Here is a 16,498-nt window from a genome sequence, read left to right on the forward strand (position 1 = left end):
ATCGGGGTCTGTGGGGACACCCAGCAGCAGTCCCCGGTGTCACTCTCCTCCATCCCCTGGGTACCCCATCCTCTGGCGACCACCTTCCCCTGGGGACTCTCATTACCTGGGGAACACCATCCCCTAGAGATCCCCGTTCCCCGGGTAGCACTGCCCCCTTGTTGTCCCCGTTCTGAGCAGCACCGTGCCCCGAGAGCCGCTGGCCCGTGGGGACCCTCCCCCTTCCCCGGGTGTTGCCTGCGCCCCCCGAGTATGGGAAACCATCCCCTGGGTACATCCCTCCCGAGGAAGCCTTCATCCCCTGGGGACCCCTCCTCTCCTAGAAGCCTTCATGCTCGGGAGACCCCCATCCCCCTCATCCCCTGGGTGTCCCCGCACCGCCTGTGCAGCCCAGGGAGGGGGGTACCCACGGGGCTGGGGGGTGGGGGCGGCCAGACTGAACCCCCCGGGGGTCCCAGGGCCGAGCTGCGGGGCTCCGGGCGGGGGTGGCGGGGGGCGGCAGAGTCGCTTTAAGCCCGGGCATGACGGGACGTGTAGTCCGGGGAGGAAAAGGGGGGGCTGGGAGCAGGGGCTGCTGGGAAGGGTGTGGGGTGGCACGGGCGGGTCGGGGGGCTCCGGGGGGCGACCCTCAACGCCCTCCCCTGTGATCCCCCCGGGCTCCCAGTGCTCGCCGCCATCCCCAGCCCCACGGAGGCTCCGGGTCCGGCCCCACAGCAGGGTACGACCCCCGTCTTCCCCCGTCCCACACATCCCCCGGGGGGCGCAGGGGCAGGGTCCCCCGACGTGCGGGTGTCCTGCGGGACTGTATCCTGCCCGGGGCGGTGTGGATCTGAGTGGGACCCCCGTGTCTGGTGTGTGCCCCTCCCCAGGCCGGGCTGGGCACCCCGGGGTGTGGAGCTGCCCCCTGCCTCGTGGGCACTGTCACCAACCCCCATGGGGACTGTCCCAGATCTCCATGAGCATCATCTCCACCCCACCGCCACCCAGCGAGGGCACCGTCCCAGCCCGTCCTGGGTGCTGTCCCCAAATCCTGTAGTCCCCACTGTCACTATCACAGCATCGCCGTGGGCACCGTCCCCGGCTCCCTGCGGGTGCCGTGCCCTGCCCTCGTGGACACCAGGTTGTCACTGTCACAGCATCCCCGTGGGTGCTGTTCCCAGTCCCTGTGCGTACCTTCCCCACCCTGCCACGGGCATCCCCCTGTGCCTCCCTGGGCACCGTCTCCTGTCCCCCTTCGGTACAGCCCACCACGCTGTGGTCGCCATCCCTCGTCCCTGTTGTCACTGTCACGACATCCCCGTGAGCACTGTCCCAAACTCCTGTGGGCACCAGCTTCATCCCACCACGAGCACCGCCCCAGGGCCCCGGGGACCCAAACTCCTGTGGGCACGGTCCCCAGCTCCCTGTGGGTGCCGTCCCCAACCCCCGTGGGCACTTCCCCTAGCCCCCCCTGCACACAGCCCCCCACCCTGTGCTCACCACCCCCCGTCCTCGTTGTCGCTGTCACCACATCCCCGTGGGCACCGTCAGGACTCCCATCACGCACCCTGCCACGGCCACCGTCCCCACCCCGTGATCCCCGCGTCCCGCGCTCCCCATCCCGGGGTCACCCTCCCACGGTACGCCCGGACCCCGCCGCTCCCCCGTGGGTCCCCACGCGGGGCCGGGCGCGGCGGGTGCAGGGAGCGGCTGCGGCCGGCGGAGGGGGCTGCGGCCGCGGCGGAGCGGAGCGGGCGGGCGGCGGGGCCGGGGGAGGGAGGAGCCAGCGCCGTTCGTCCGCCGCCGCCGCCGCCGCTGCGCCCCGCTCCGCTCCGCGCCCCGCACCGCCGCTCCGAGCCCCGCTCCGCACCCCGCACCGCCGCTCCGCGCCCGCCGCCGTCGACCTCAGGTACGGCCCGAGCGGCCCCGCCGGCCCGAGCGGCCCCGCCACCCCCCGGTTGTTTACCGCCGCCCCCCCCGGGCCCCCCCGGCTGAGCACGGGCGCAGTTCGGTGCGTGGAATGGAGGGGTGGGGGGCGATCGGGTCGGGAGGCTCGGGACCCGCGGAGGGCTCGGGGGCCGCGAACGGCGAGGAAAAAACACGGGGAAAGATTTTTTTTTTTTCTTGGAAAATCCGGGCGTTTGGCGTGGGGCGGGGGGGCCGCGTTCCCCCGTGGGGGGCGGGGGGGGGGCACCGCGCCCCCCACCCCCACCGCACCCGCCGCTGCTGCATGCGGGGCACGGCGCTGCCCCCCGCCCGCCACGCCACGCCACGGGGGCAGCCCCCCCCGGCTGTGGCCCCCCGGCCCCGCGGCCCCCCCGTGGCCGTGGCGTGGCGGCGTGGCGGGGTCCGGGCCGCGGCGTGGCTCTGCGGTGATGGGCGCGGGGCCGCGCCGTGGGCAGGTCGCGGGGCCGGGCCGTGGGCAGGCCGTGGCCCTGTCGCGGCGGGAGGGGGGGGAACCGTGGACGGCCGGGCCGTGACGGCGCCGTGGGTTGTCCGTGAGGGCTTTAGGGCCCCCTGTGTCCGCTCCCCCGCACCCACCCCGCAGGGCGGCAGGAATGCTGCGATTTTTTTTATTTTTAAAATTTAAAAATATTTTTTTAATTATTTTTTTTTTTTACGCCGAGAGCAGAGCGCGGAGGGGGGGCGGGGGGGGCGGTTCGGCCGCTCCCGGTTAGGGCGGGGGCAGCGGGGGGGCGTCCCCGGTGCGGCGGGGTGGGGGGGGTGCCTCGAGCCCCGCACCACAGGCTTCGCCCTGAGCGGGGCGCGGGGCGTGGCGGGGGCTCCCCTCTGCACGGCGCCCCGCGGTCCCGCGGGATGTCCTCCACCCCAAGCCCGGGGGGGCGGGTCCTGCCCCCGGTCCGGTGTCGCCGCCGGGGTTAGGGATGCGGTCCCAACCGAACTCTGGCGCGTCTCCACTGTGCGATGCGGGGAAACTGAGGCAGGGGCGGGCGGGCGCCACGGCCAAGGTCACCCCGGGACCGCGACCTTCAGCCGTGACCCCCCCGCCGGGGGCTGCCACCGGCACCGACACCGGAGCCGCACCGGGAGGCCGGGCTGCGCCTCACCCCGCCTGACCCTCGACGGCACCGGGGACCCCCGCGGCTCCGCTGGAGCGCTAGGGGGACCGGGGCCGCCGTGGGGCGCGGGCAAACCCCGGTGGAACCGGTTTGGGGGGGCTCCCCTGCCCGGGGGTCTTGGCGCAGGGTGGGGACGCGGCGCGTCCCCCCCTCCCCACGGCAGTGCCGTGCGGCTGCGTGTGCCCCCCGCAATGGTGCGGGCCCCGCGGGCCGGCGGAGCGGGATCCTCGCATGGGGGTTCTCCCCGGCACCCCTTACTCTCCCGCGGCCGTGACCTTCGCGGGGCCGCGGCGTGGTCACTCCGCGAACGGGCTCCCGGAGGGGGGAGCGCGGGCCGTACACGCCCGGTGTCCCGCACCCTGCGGAGCAGGGACGGGGGGGCTGCGGGCGCACCCCCGGACCCCTCCTGACGGGCGGCGGCTGCAGGAAGCGGGACCCCCCCGGCCCCGGCTCCGCTCGTCGCCCTGCGAGCGCATTCCCGGGTCAGCGGAGACCGAAGCAGCGGCGGGGCCGCCCCGGGGGTCCCATCCCGCGGACCCCCGGCCCCGCCGGACCCCGCGCAGCCGCCGGTGCGTGGGGGCGGGGCCGGACGCCTGGGTCCCCCTCCGGACTGGGGGGGAAGAGGAGGAGGAGGAGAAGGGGGGCGCGGTGTAGGCGAAGGCGGGCGCGGGCTGCGCTCCCAGGGCCCCGCTCAGGCTGGATGCGGGCAGGGGGCGCAGAGGGGTCGGGCCCCCAGGGGCGGTGCCGTTCGGGATGTCCTCTGTGCTGCAGACCCTCGGACGGGGTCGGGTGACTGCAGGAACACTGCGAGGACTGTCCCTCGCGTCCCCTTCTCAGAGAGGGCCGGGCTCCCACGGGCAATCTCGGTTCCGTGTACCGGTGCCCGTTCCCATGTGCCGGTGCATGTCCCTGTGTTCTTTCGTGGGTGCCCATGCTGGGCACCTCTTGGTGGCCGCCTCCCCCTTCAAGCAGGGCCCCACGAGGAGGGGACCCAGGAGCTCCCCCCCATCCCCGTGCACGTGAACCAGAGCCCCCGATTTAGAAACGTCCCATGCCGTGCCAAGGGCTGAGAATAGCTCCCGGCGTCCCGGCACACCTCCTGGGGCCAGGGGCACCCCGCGGGGCTCGGGGCCCACAGCCACCCCAAAGAGCTGAGACTGGGCACACTCAGCACACACCAGGTGCTCAGGGGTCCCTGTTGGGTGACCTTCTCGGCCTGGACAAGCAGTGACATCGGGATGAGCCACATCCTGTGTGCTGGCACAGGGGACACAGTGCTGGGGATATGGGACTGTGGCTCTTTCTCTGCCAGGCAGCTCCGGAGGGAAGCTGAAGTGGGATGGGGAAAAGGAGGCACAGCTGAATGCTCACACACAGCAGGAAGGAGTGGCCGGTGTGGCCTTGGTTGGATGGAGTGTTCTTGGGAATCCTGTGGGGTTTGTGGGGGCTGCGGGGCCGGGGGTGGGTCGTGGTGCAGGTCCCCGCTGTGGTGATGCAGGACCCGTCAGACACAGGACTCGTCAGAGGCTCAAGGCCACAGCGCTGGGTGCCCAGTCAGTGTCGGGACAGGTCACCAGCCCTGCAGCCGCCAGCCGTCCTACGAGTGGTGGCTTCAGCGAGACACGAGCCACAGGGAGAACACAAACCCGGGCTCAGCCGTCCTGTGCCACAGCACCCCACGTGTGTGGGGAGGGGGCACCATGCAGGGTTCCCGTGGCACTGGGTGGGCTGCCCTGATGTCAGGCCCGTGGCATCCCCCTTGCTCGGGCTGCCCAGCTGCTGTGCATGCCTGGGATTCCTGCAGCCTCACGGCTCGGCACAGCACAGCACGCTGTCCCCACTGCCACGCGTGCCCACCACACTGGGCACTGTGTGGCCCTGGGCATGGTGTGCCGGGCACCGGCACAGGTATGTGACGAGCGCACAGCACCAGATGCAGACACGCGTGTGGCACTTGGCACAGCCTCACACACGGGCATCGGCGCGTGCCGGATGCCGCCAGCCGTGGCACGGCAGGTGCCCTGTGCCTGGCCACACTCCCACGGCACGGTCGTGCCAGCCGGTGCAGCCAGGGTTTGTCAGGCAGCGGCGGATCTGTACCACCCTGGTGCCCACCGTGACGCTGCCCCAGTGCCCACTGTGACACTGCCCCAGTGCCCACCGAGACGCTGCCCTGGTGCCCACCATGATGCTGCCATGCCTGTGATGACACTGCCCCGGTGCCCGCATGGCCGGGTATCCCTGGCCGGCGGGCCGCGGGTCTGCCCTGCCCCCAGCCCGCGCTAATCACACTAATTGGCACCGTGGCTAAAGCGCTTAGGCCCTCACCTCCCTGACCCGGCTGGCAGCTGGGCTGGGGGGGTGCTGGGACCCCCGGAGCCCATCTGTGCTGGGGGGCAGGGACACGGCACTGGCCCCGTGGGGCGGCCTCGGTATCCAGCACCCACGTCTGGCTGCACGGAGGCGGTCAGTGCCTTTGTGGAGGGGCGTCCCATTGTCTGGGGACCCCATTCCGGGGGTCCCCGGGGGTGGGGTCTGTGGGGAGCGGGGTGCTGAGTGCCCCCGCTGGGGTGAGGTGGCTCCCGCCGTCGGCCCAGCCCCGGACTTTGCCCCCGGGTTGTTTTCAGCCGCCTGCAACCACCCGACTCAGCAGAAACGCTCCCCTGGGCGTGGGGCTGGGCTGGGGGGGCGCCGGGGGGGCTCCCGCCGGCTGCCACCCCGCTCTCACCCAGCACCCACCCAGCACCTGGTGCTGCAGGTGGGACGCGCAGGTTTGGGTGCCGGCGGCGCAGGGTGGGCTGAGACCTGACTGCGCTCATCACGCGTGTCCCGCTGGAGGAGGAGGAGGAAGAGGAGGAGGAGGAGGAGGACGAGAAGAGCCGCCTCCCGTGTCTGTCTGTCTGGGCCGCCCCAGCACGCCCGGGATTCCTCGAGTGACGGTTCCTGGAGCGGCACCGCAGGCTCCGCCGGGTGATCCCAGGGTGCCGGTGATGCCGAGGGTGTCAGGGGGCTGCTGGGGTCTCGCTGGGGTGGCGAACCCCGACCTAACGCCGCTGCCCCCCGGCTTTAGCCCTAAGCCTCTCTCGTTTGGGTCTGCACCCACCAGGCCACCTCAATGGGGAAACTGAGGCGGGGTGGCCGAGCCCACCCACCGCCCGCTGGCTTTGGGGACAGCCCGTATTCCACCCCGCAGTGGTTCCACCGCGACGTCGATGCACCCCGAGCCCCACACATGCACCGAGCGTGTCGGGGCTCTGCTGGCGCGCGGGGTCCCGGGGGAGAGGGGCGGGGGGCGGCGGGGGGGCCGGTGCCCGGCGGGGGCCGCGCAGCTCTGGATCCCTGCCAGTGCCTATACTTGGAAGTTCTCCGCGCGCCGTTCCCATATGGAACAAACATTTGCTGCAGCCCCCGGCTCTATAGGTACCGCCGGCCCCAAACCCGGCCGGAGGCTGCGGCGAGGGGCGCCCAGGCCCCATGAGCCCCCCGAGGCGGGGAGTGTACCCCGGGGTGGTGAGATGCGGTGCGATGCCTCAGTTTCCCTGAAGGGACTGGTGCAGGCGACGCCCCTTCTTCAGGCGTTCTGGGGGACCCCCTCAAGCGAACCCCGCGTGAGGCACAGGGTGCTTTGTGCACCCATGGGTGCAGCATCCCTCGCCCCCCATCCTTCGCTGGTCAGGGTGTCCTCAACTGGGGGGGGAGGGGGTGCACAAGGGGGGCCAGCCGGGGCGCCCCGTAGCGTGGGGGTGTCGGGGGGGGCCCCCAGCTCCGTCCGCCGCGTTTTAAATCCGCCGGAGGAATTTCTGTGGCGGCCAAGACAAACGTGACCTACTTTCTGCTGTCCCCGCGCGGAGCGGAGGAGCCCGGGGCTGGGCACCGCGCCCGCCGCGGTCCCCCCCGCCCCCCCCCGGGCGCGGGCTGAGGGCCCCCCGCACCCCTCACACCCCTCCGCGCCGGGAGGGTCACCGGGGGGTCACGGGGGGGCTTGTAAGCAGGGCCCCCCCCCATCGTGCCGTGGTGCTGGATGGGTGCTGGGTATCCGTGGGATGTGGAACGGGGTGGGCACGAAGAGCCGGGGGTGCTGCTGCCATCGCGCTTCAGTCGGGGGGGTCGGGGGGGGTGCCCCCCGGTGCTGCCCGTGCCCTGACCCCGCCACATCGTGTCTTTGCCACAGCAGAGCTCGCAGAGGAGGGATCGCCCGGACCTCCGGCGCCCCCCATCCCGTAAGTCGCCCCCCACCCCATAGGTTGCCCGCCTCACCAAGAGTCACCCCCAGCCCCAGATTTGGGGGTGTTCAGCTGTGCAATGAACACGTCAAGGCTCGGCCTGGCTCCCGAGCGCAGCATCTGAGGGGCTTCCCCGGGTGGGGAGGGGCTGCCCTCTGCACCCCCGCCCCGACACTCTCCCCCTGCCTCTTGGGGACCCCCCAGCCCTGCCCCAAAGGTGGGGGGAGCTCCCTGTGTGTGCTCGTGCTTTGCTGCACACTCACAACCCTGGGCATGTTCTCAGACAGCTTTGCACCCCTGGGTGAGCTTTTGCACACCTGTGCACACTCACAGAGCCTTGCACACACCAGTGCGTGCTCTTGCACAACCCTGCACGCCCTCTCTCACGTCTTCTATGCTGCCACAGCCTCGCACACCTGTGCACGCTCTCACACACCTGTACATGTCCTTGCACACCCGTGCACACACTCGCACGTGCCCCGCACACCTGTGCACGCTCTCCCATAGCGTGGCACGCCTGTGCACACACTTGCACACCCGTGCACATTCTCGTACATCTCTGCACGCTCTTTCACTCCCTTAATGCTCTCACAGCCTTGCACACCTGTGCGTTTCACCCCTCCATGCACACTTGTCACCCCGCTCTGCCCTCTGGCCCAGCCCCGGAGCTGTCGCACACACCCTGCACGCCGCTCCCTCCTTGTGTTCTCGCACGTCCCTCGCGCCCTTGCCCAGCCCTGGGCACCCTTGCACGCTCCACACGTCCTTGCACACTCAAACCCAGCACCCCCCGGTTGCCACAGCTCCTGGGGGTACCCCACGGCTTCACAGCCCTCCCTGGACGTCCCCTCTGTGTCCCCCACGGCTGGTCCCCTTCCCCCCTCCCGGATGTCTGGGCTGACGCTGCTGTCCCGCAGGGTCCGGCCCGGGATGCTGCGCGGTGCTGAGCACTGAGGGGCACCATGGGGTGCGCGGCGTAGCCCCCCGCCGTGGCCGCCCCGCCGTGGCCGCTCCGCCGTGGCCACCCCGCCGTGGCCCCCGCGTGGCGCCGGAGCCCCCTCGGTCGGTGCTGAGCGCTCCTTGATGGAATTGCGGTGAATGGAACAGAAGCCCAGCACCCTGGACCCGCTGTCGGAGCCAGAGGACACCCGGTGAGACCCCACCCCAGCACGGGGACACGCGGGGGACACGTGTGGCACTGCGCTTGGCGTGTCCCTGCACACCCCTGCACCTGGCTGTGCCCTCTGTGTCCGAATGTCATGTGTGTCCCCAAGTGTCCCCATACCTGCTGCACCCCCGTGCCCACTCTGTCCCTTGTATCGTCGTGCCTGGTGTGTCCCTGTGCCTGCCGTGTCCCTTGTGTCCTCGTCTGTCCCCATGCATGGTCATGTATGTGTCCGTGTGTCCCTGGGTGGTTGTGTATCTGTCCATGCCCCGTGTGTCCCTGTGTCCTGGGTGTCCCTTGTGTCCCCGTGCCCACCTCGTCCCCATGCCCCCCGTGTGTCCCCATTCATGTTCCGAACCTGGACGTCCCCATGTCCTGTGCATCCCCGTACCCCAGGTGTCCCCCAGCCCCCCTGTACCCCACATGTCCCCAAGCGTCCCTATGTGCCCTCACATTCTGGGTATCCCCACATGTGCCCATGTCCTGGACGTCCCCCTGCACCCCACATGTCACCAGGTGTGTCCATGCCCAGGTGTCCCTGTGTCCCCATGCGCACATGTCCACACTCGTGTGTCCCCCCCCCACTCGTGCCTCCCCTCGGGGGCCCCTCGCTCCCCCCTCCCTGGGTTATTTCGGGCCTCCCGTGGGGGGTGGCGGCCCGGGGTCACCTTGGGTTGAAGCCCCCCGGGGGGGGGGGGGTGCGGGGTCCCCGGGGCGCTCCCCCGCCCCCCCCCCCGCAGGTGCCGCTCCCCGAGCCCCCCCCCCCCCCCCCCCCCCCCGCGGGGACGGGCGCGCGCGGACCCCCGCCGCCCGCCATTGGCTGAGCCCCCGATGACGTCACTTCCCCGCTCAGCCAAAAGGACATTTTGTCTTTGACTGTGAATGAGCCCCTCCCCCACCCGCCCCTCCCCCACCCTTCCCCCGCCCCTCCCCCAACCCCCCCCACCCTTTCCCTTCCCCTCCCCCACCCGCCACCCTTTCCCTTCCCCTCCTTCCCACCCACCCCCCCCACACCCCGCCCGGTCCCAGCCCCCCCGGGGCGGTGCCGTGTGCCGGAGGGGGGGTCCCGGGAGGGATGATCTGGGTGGGGGGGGGTCCCCAGGGCCCTCTCCTACCCCCCCATGCCGCACCCCAGGGCCGGACCCCACCTGTGACATCGCCGCGTTGGGACCCCCGGGCGGGGGCTGCCCGCTTCCCAGCAGAGGAGGGGGTGCGAGGGGGATTTTGGGGTGCTGTTGGAAGTTTTGGGGGGGGGGGGGGCAGCGGGAATCCGTGGGCACCGTCCCAGCCTGTCCCCACGCTCCCGCAGGTGGCTGGATGGGAAGCGCAAAAGAAAGAGCAGCCAATGTTTGGTGAAGAGCAGCATGTCAGGTACGGGGACCCGCGGCTCCCGCTGAACCCCCCCGGGCACCCCCATGGCCCTGCTGGGCACCCCCGGGTCACCCAGGCACCTCATGTGCTCGCCGGGCTCTGCAGGCATCCCGTGTCCTGGTGACCACCCTGGGGGCCCCGAATCCTCGCCAGGGTCCCCTGGACACCCCATGTGTCACCTGGGTCCCCCAAAGTCTATGGACACCCCTCGTTCCGCATGGGCACCCCAAGATTCCTGTGTCTGTGCGCCCCAGTGTCGCACGGACACCCCAGGTCTCGACTGGGTTCCCCGGAGTCTCACGGACACCCCTTGTCCTCTGTGGGCACCCCAGGAACTCCCATGTCGTTGCCAGGGTCGCACGGACACCCCATGTCCGTGGTGGGCAGCCCGAGGTCCCCATGTGCCCCACGCACACCCCACTCCCATATCCCCCCGCTGTACCCCACATCCCTGCAGGGTCCCCCGGGGTCCCAGTCCCCCACGGCCCCCTCGGCGCCCCGTGGCTCGGGGCGGTGCTACCGGGACGGCAGCGCCCTGGGGTGGGCGATAAGGGGGGCCCCGCGGGCGCTGCCCCCCGCCCTGCCCCATTCCCCGGCGGGGAGCGGCCGGCGCCGGCGGGACCTGCCGGGGGGAGGAGGCCGGGGGGGAACCCGGGCGTCCAGCTCCCGCCCATCCCCTGCACCCGCCCCGCTCCCTGAGGGAGGGGAACACGCGGGGACCCCCACACCCAGCACCTGCAGAGCGCCACAGTGGGCTCGAGGGGTCCCCACGCCTGCGGTTGTGGGATCCCGGGTGGGTGCGGCGGTTCCGGGGTGCTGGGGACACCCCCTGAATTATGGGTGCTCTCTACAGGGGGCACCCAGGCATCTAGCCCCCTCCACATCTCTCCCACCCCTTGGGGATTCCCACGTCGTGCCCCCCCAAAACACGAGGGCGGGCTCCTGGGGGAGGAGGGCACGAGGGGCTCAGGGTGCTGGGGACCACCCCGTGCGTCATGGATGATCCGTGCCTCAGTTTCCCTGAGCAATTGGTGGTGGGGAGGCTGGGGGGACTCTGGCGGGGGGCTGGTCCCAGGGCTGCCAGGCAGGGGGACCCCAGACAACAGCAGGGACAGTGTGTCTTTGTGTGCCAGGGGGACAGGGACCCCCCCCCCCCGCTGCCGGTGCCCGGCTGGATAATGAGATAATGGGGGCTTTATTGGTGCGGGGGGCTCGGGCACCCCCCACACACCCCCAGCGTTAACCCTTCCCGTGCCGGGGCAGGGGCAGTGGCGAGCCAGACAATGGTGGGTGCAGACAGAGGGGAAACTGAGGCACAGAGAGGGGATGATGTACTGGGCATCCCTGGCATTGGGGGGTGTGGGGAATCTCTGATGCTGCATGTGCCAAGGGTCTCTAATGTGGGGTGTGCAGACGGTCCCTGACTCAGGATTTCTGGGGGGTCCCTGATGTGGGGTGTGCAGAGGGTCCCTGACTCAGGATCTCTGGGGGGTCCCTGATGTGGGGTGTGCAGAGGGTCCCTGACTCAGGATTTCTGGGGGGTCCCTGATGTGGGGTCACTGGTACATGGTGCTCCAGAGGTCCCTGGCTTGGGGTTCCCTGGGGTTACCCTGTCATGGAGCACTCCAGGAGCCACTGACTTGGGGTGCCCTGGGGGTCCCTGACATTAGAATTTCTGTCATGGGATGCTCTGGGGGTCTCTGTCATGGGAATCCCTGTCATGGGCCACCCCACGAGTCCCTGCTGTGGGGGGCCCTGCCCCGGGGTGCCCTGGGGGTCCCTGACTCGGGGGTTCCCTCAGGGTACATCCCTAGTTACCTGGACAAAGATGAACAGTGTGTGGTGTGTGGGGACAAGGCCACCGGCTACCACTACCGCTGCATCACCTGCGAGGGCTGCAAGGTGAGTTGGGGCAGGGGGGCTTGGGGGGCTCAGGGGGGGCTCAGCGGGGCTCACTGTGTCACCCCCTGCACCCTCCCCAGGGATTTTTCCGTCGGACCATCCAGAAGAACTTGCACCCCACCTACTCCTGCAAATACGATGGGTGCTGCGTCATCGACAAGATCACCCGCAACCAGTGCCAGCTCTGCCGCTTCAAGAAGTGCATCTCCGTGGGCATGGCCATGGACCGTGAGTTGGGGGGCACGGGGGGCCTGGGGCAGGTTGGGGTCCCAGCACCCTGGGGCACATTGGGGTACCCAGATCAGCTGCAGGACCAAGCTGGGCTCTCAGGTGCTGTGATGCAGCAGCGGGGTGGGATGCATGAATGGGGGGGCCTAGTTGACCGGAGGGGGTCCCAGGTGATAGTGGGGGGCTTTTGGGAGGTGGGTTGGGGTCCTGATGCTATGGGGCGAGTTGCGGTGCTTGGAGCAGCCACAGGAGGAGGCTGGGGGGTCACTGTGGGGTGCTGTGCTGCAGCTGTGGGATGCATGGATGGGGGGATCCCGGCTGATGCTGGGGGTCCTGGCAGTGGTGCTGGATGACTCCAAGCGGGTAGCCAAGCGGAAGCTGATCGAGGAGAACCGGGAGCGGCGGCGGAAGGAGGAGATGATCAAATCCCTGCAGCACCGCCCCAACCCCAGCGCCGAGGAGTGGGAGCTGATCCATGTTGTGACAGAAGCCCACCGCAGCACCAATGCCCAGGGCAGCCACTGGAAGCAGAAGCGGAAATTCCTGGTGAGGGGATGCACTGGAGGGACTCTGTCACCACCTCAGTCCCCCACCCTGCCCCCAGCCCCAGCTGGGATCTGCTGGGCACTCGCACACTCAGCACACACGTGGTGGCAGTGCCAGGGTTTGGGATGTCACCGGTGTCCTTGGGCAGTCGAGGGGGGTTGGGACATCGCTCAGTGTCCTTGAGCTGGTCACCCCCAAAGGGTTCAGGGGTGAGCAGTGACCGAAGGGGACAGCTGTGCCCGCAGGTGGCCCTGGCCCCGGCCGGGCCGCTGGCCCTGTCACTGTCCCTGTCATGCAGCTCCCTCTCCTGGCTGCTGCACCGGCTCTGCCACGACTGTTCCCGGTGGCATGGGGGCCCACAGGGGGGGGCAGGGTCACATCACTGCCTCCCGGGGGTCTCAGGGAGGGGGAACAGGGTCACACTGCACCCCCAACACCACTGCCCACCATGGGGGTCCCAGAGGGGGGACCCAGTCACGCTGCGCCCCCATATGCCACTGTCCACTGTGGGGGTCATGGAGGGGAAACAGTCACTCTGCACCCCCTAACACCACTGTGGGGGCCACAGGTTGGACATGGTCACACCACACTCCCCAGTGCCACCATGGGTGTCCCAGGGCGGGACATGGTACGCCACACTTCCAACAGCACTGCCCACCATGGGGGTCCCAGAGGGTGACACAGTCACACTGCACCCCCAAACCCCACTATCCACCACGGGGGACACAGTCACACCACACCCATCAATGCCCTGTCTGCTGTGGGGGTCCCAGGGGTGACATGGTCACACCGCACTCCCCAATGCCACCATGGTGGTCCCAGGGGACACACGGTGACATCACACCTCCCCAACACCACCATGTCCCCCACAGCCTGAGGACATCGGCCAGTCCCCTATGGCCTCCATGCCCGACGGGGACAAAGTCGACCTGGAGGCGTTCAGCGAGTTTACAAAAATCATCACCCCGGCCATCACCCGCGTGGTCGACTTTGCCAAAAAACTGCCCATGTTTTCAGAGGTAACGGCGGGCTGGGGACTTTGGGAGGTCTGGGGTGGTTTGCCCAGGGTCTGAATCACGCCAACCCCCCCCCCCCACCCAAAACTGCCCCCATGTGCCCCCAGCTGCCTTGCGAGGACCAGATCATCCTGCTGAAGGGGTGCTGCATGGAGATCATGTCGCTGCGGGCGGCCGTGCGCTACGACCCCGAGAGCGAGACGCTGACGCTGAGCGGGGAGATGGCAGTGAAACGCGAGCAGCTCAAGAACGGCGGCCTCGGCGTCGTCTCCGATGCCATCTTCGACCTGGGCAAGTCCCTCTCTGCCTTCAACCTGGATGACACCGAGGTGGCCCTGCTCCAGGCTGTGCTGCTCATGTCCTCAGGTAATGGGTGATGGGCAGAATGGGGTGGGCACCCCAGTGCCCGGGGTATCAGAGGGTATGTTGTGTGGGCACCCCAATGCTCAGAGTTCTTACTGTCCTGGGGAGGTGTTGGGTGGGCACCCTGATGGCAGAGATCCCCAGCAGCTTCAGGGGGAATTGGGTGGGCACCCCCATGCCCAGAGGTTGTGCATGGGGATTGTTGTGTTGGCACCCCCTTGCCCACAACCCCCAGCATTTGGAGGTGCATTGGGTGGGCACTCCAATGCCCAAAGTCCTCACTGTCCTGGGGGTGTGTTGGGTGGGCACCCCAATGCCAGAGCCCCCCAGCATTTGGGGATGCATCAGGTGGGCACCCACCCCAATGCCCAAAGTCCTCACTATCCAGGGGGGTGTTGGTTGGGCACTCTGATTCCAGAGCCCCCCAACATCTTCAGGGTGTGTTGGGTGGGAAATCATGTCGCTCTGGATTTTGGGTGAATTTGGGGTGGGCAATCCCAATTCCCAGAGCTTCAGGCAGCTGTGCCAGGCTGGGAGGGGTCCCAGGAACATGAGGTGGGCACCCCAGTCCCTAGTACCCAGGAGCACAGGCTGAGCCTCTTGGTCCCCTGGGGACCCCTGCCAGGCTGACGTGGGTCTGTGGGGTGGGTACCCCAACAGCCAGGGGGTGCATGGGACACTCAGCCCTGTAGGAGGGAGAATCCCTGCAGATGCTGGACTGGGAGAGGGCCTCTTCCATGGGCAGAGAATGCCAGGACAGCAAGGAGGGGTTTAAACTAAAAAGGGGAGATTGTGATGGGGTATTGGGAAAAAAATCCTCTCTGTGAGGGTGGTGAGGCCGTGGCACAGGGAAGTGTCCAAGGCCAGGCTGGATGGGGCTTGGAGCACCCTGGGACAGTGGAAGGTGTCCCTGCCATGGCGGGGGTGGGACTGGATGAGCTTTAACATCCCTTCCCGCACAAACCGTTCTGTCACGATCCCCTGACGGTTCCTTGGTGCCCGCAGACCGGACGGGGCTGATCTGCGTGGAGAAGATCGAGAAGTGCCAGGAGACGTATCTGCTGGCCTTTGAGCACTACATCAACTACCGCAAACACAACATTCCCCACTTCTGGCCCAAGCTGCTGATGAAGGTGACGGATCTGCGGATGATCGGCGCCTGCCACGCCAGCCGCTTCCTGCACATGAAGGTGGAGTGTCCCACCGAGCTCTTCCCCCCCCTCTTCCTCGAGGTCTTCGAGGACCAGGAGGTGTAGGGCTGACATCCCCCACCCTGTGCCCCCCCAACCCCACTCTGGCCCCCCCCACATCTTTCTCGTCCCCCTGTAAGGACAAGGGGATGCTGCGCCCAGGGTGGGGGTCCTGCTGTGCCCCCCAACAGCCACCCCCCCCGCCCCAGGACTTGACGAATTTTGTTTGTTTGCACAGGGAAGGGCCCCGACGGTCGAGCGTTCCCTTTATTGTCCTTCTCTTCGTAGATTATTATTTTTTAAGCATTTATTTCCCTCCCTGAGAGGCTAAAATATTAAACTAACTGCACTTTGGAAGGAGGAGGAGGAGGAGGAAGAGCAGGGAGGAGAGGAGGGGGCTCTGGGCTGCACAGGGAGAGGCTGCCCCGGCTGGGGGGCCGTGGCCATATGCACTTTTGGCCGGGCAGCAATTTAGGGGGCTGGGGTGGGGGCCAGAACTCCCCTCCATAGCAGGGCAGGGGCTGGGACCCCCATCCCCCATAGTGGGGTGAGGGCTAGGACCCCCCCATAGCAAGGTGGGGGCCAGGACTCCCCCTCCCACAGCAGGGCAGGGGCACAGGGGGGGCACAGCGGTGGGGACGGGGACCCCAGCCCGTCGGGGTGCAGGGCTGGTGGGCCCCCCCCCAGCCCACTGGGTCTGCCCCGGCTGGGGTGACCCCCCTGTGTCCCCCTCTTATCCCCACATTTGGGGCCAGAATTGGGGTTTTGGGGGTTCTCTTGTCTTTTTTGGGCTGAGACGAGACAATTTTGTGCCAAGCGCCGCGGATGGTGGGCGCTGCAGGACACTGGGGGGGGCCACTCCCCCCCAAACCCCCCCAACTTTTCCGTTGTCCTTTTTTTGTTGTTTTTTCCCCCTTGTCCTCGTGGGTTTTGTCGTGTCCGTCAGGAGTTGCAAAGGCCCCGGAGGCGCTGGCGGGGGGGGCGGTGGGTGCCCCCCCAGGACCCCCCACTGCACTACTGCCCCAGCCCCCCGGCAGCAGCACTTTGGGGGGGCTGCACCCCCCAACTGCCCCCCCAATGCTCCCGGGGGGACCGGGCTGAGGCGGGGGCTGGCAGGGGGAATCCGACAGGGGGCTTGGGGTGGGGGGGGGGGGGGGGGGGCGCACAGCTGCAAGGGGGCACCCGGGAATGGTTCTATCACCTTTTGACCCCCCCCCCAAATTTAGGTTTGTGAATTTTTTCTTACCTCAGGCGGAGGCCGAGGGGGGGTGCGGGCCGGGGGGGGCCGGCAAGGCAGGCCGGGCCCACCTAAGCTAATATATATATATATATATATATATATAAATATATATAAAATATATAATTTTTGTAATTAAAAAAAAAATCTTTTTACGGGTCGTTTAAAAGCAGAAAATCCCAACACCAGACACGTCCC

The 16,498-nt window shown here is 68.6% G+C and overlaps 1 protein-coding gene across 2 annotated transcripts; it reads left to right on the forward strand.

Moving 5' to 3' along the window:
- The first annotated feature begins 1,751 nt into the window (after nucleotides 1–1,751).
- On the forward strand, nucleotides 1,752–16,454 carry THRA (thyroid hormone receptor alpha). 2 transcript variants are annotated; one of them, XM_068212231.1, is made up of 10 exons: nucleotides 1,752–1,888; nucleotides 7,234–7,279; nucleotides 8,200–8,433; nucleotides 9,757–9,818; nucleotides 11,620–11,720; nucleotides 11,801–11,948; nucleotides 12,289–12,494; nucleotides 13,367–13,513; nucleotides 13,618–13,876; nucleotides 14,879–16,454. In XM_068212231.1, exons 3-10 carry the CDS (start codon nucleotides 8,381–8,383, stop codon nucleotides 15,127–15,129), a joined length of 1,227 nt encoding a protein of 408 aa, XP_068068332.1. In that variant the 5' UTR covers nucleotides 1,752–1,888; nucleotides 7,234–7,279; nucleotides 8,200–8,380; the 3' UTR covers nucleotides 15,130–16,454. The 2 variants fall into 2 exon arrangements, with proteins under 2 accessions (XP_068068332.1, XP_068068333.1); XM_068212232.1 differs by having other exon boundaries at nucleotides 1,757–1,888; nucleotides 7,231–7,279.
- The last annotated feature ends 44 nt before the right edge of the window (nucleotides 16,455–16,498 follow it).

Source organism: Anomalospiza imberbis, chromosome 22, assembly GCF_031753505.1.
Source record: "Anomalospiza imberbis isolate Cuckoo-Finch-1a 21T00152 chromosome 22, ASM3175350v1, whole genome shotgun sequence".
NCBI lineage: Eukaryota > Metazoa > Chordata > Aves > Passeriformes > Viduidae > Anomalospiza > Anomalospiza imberbis.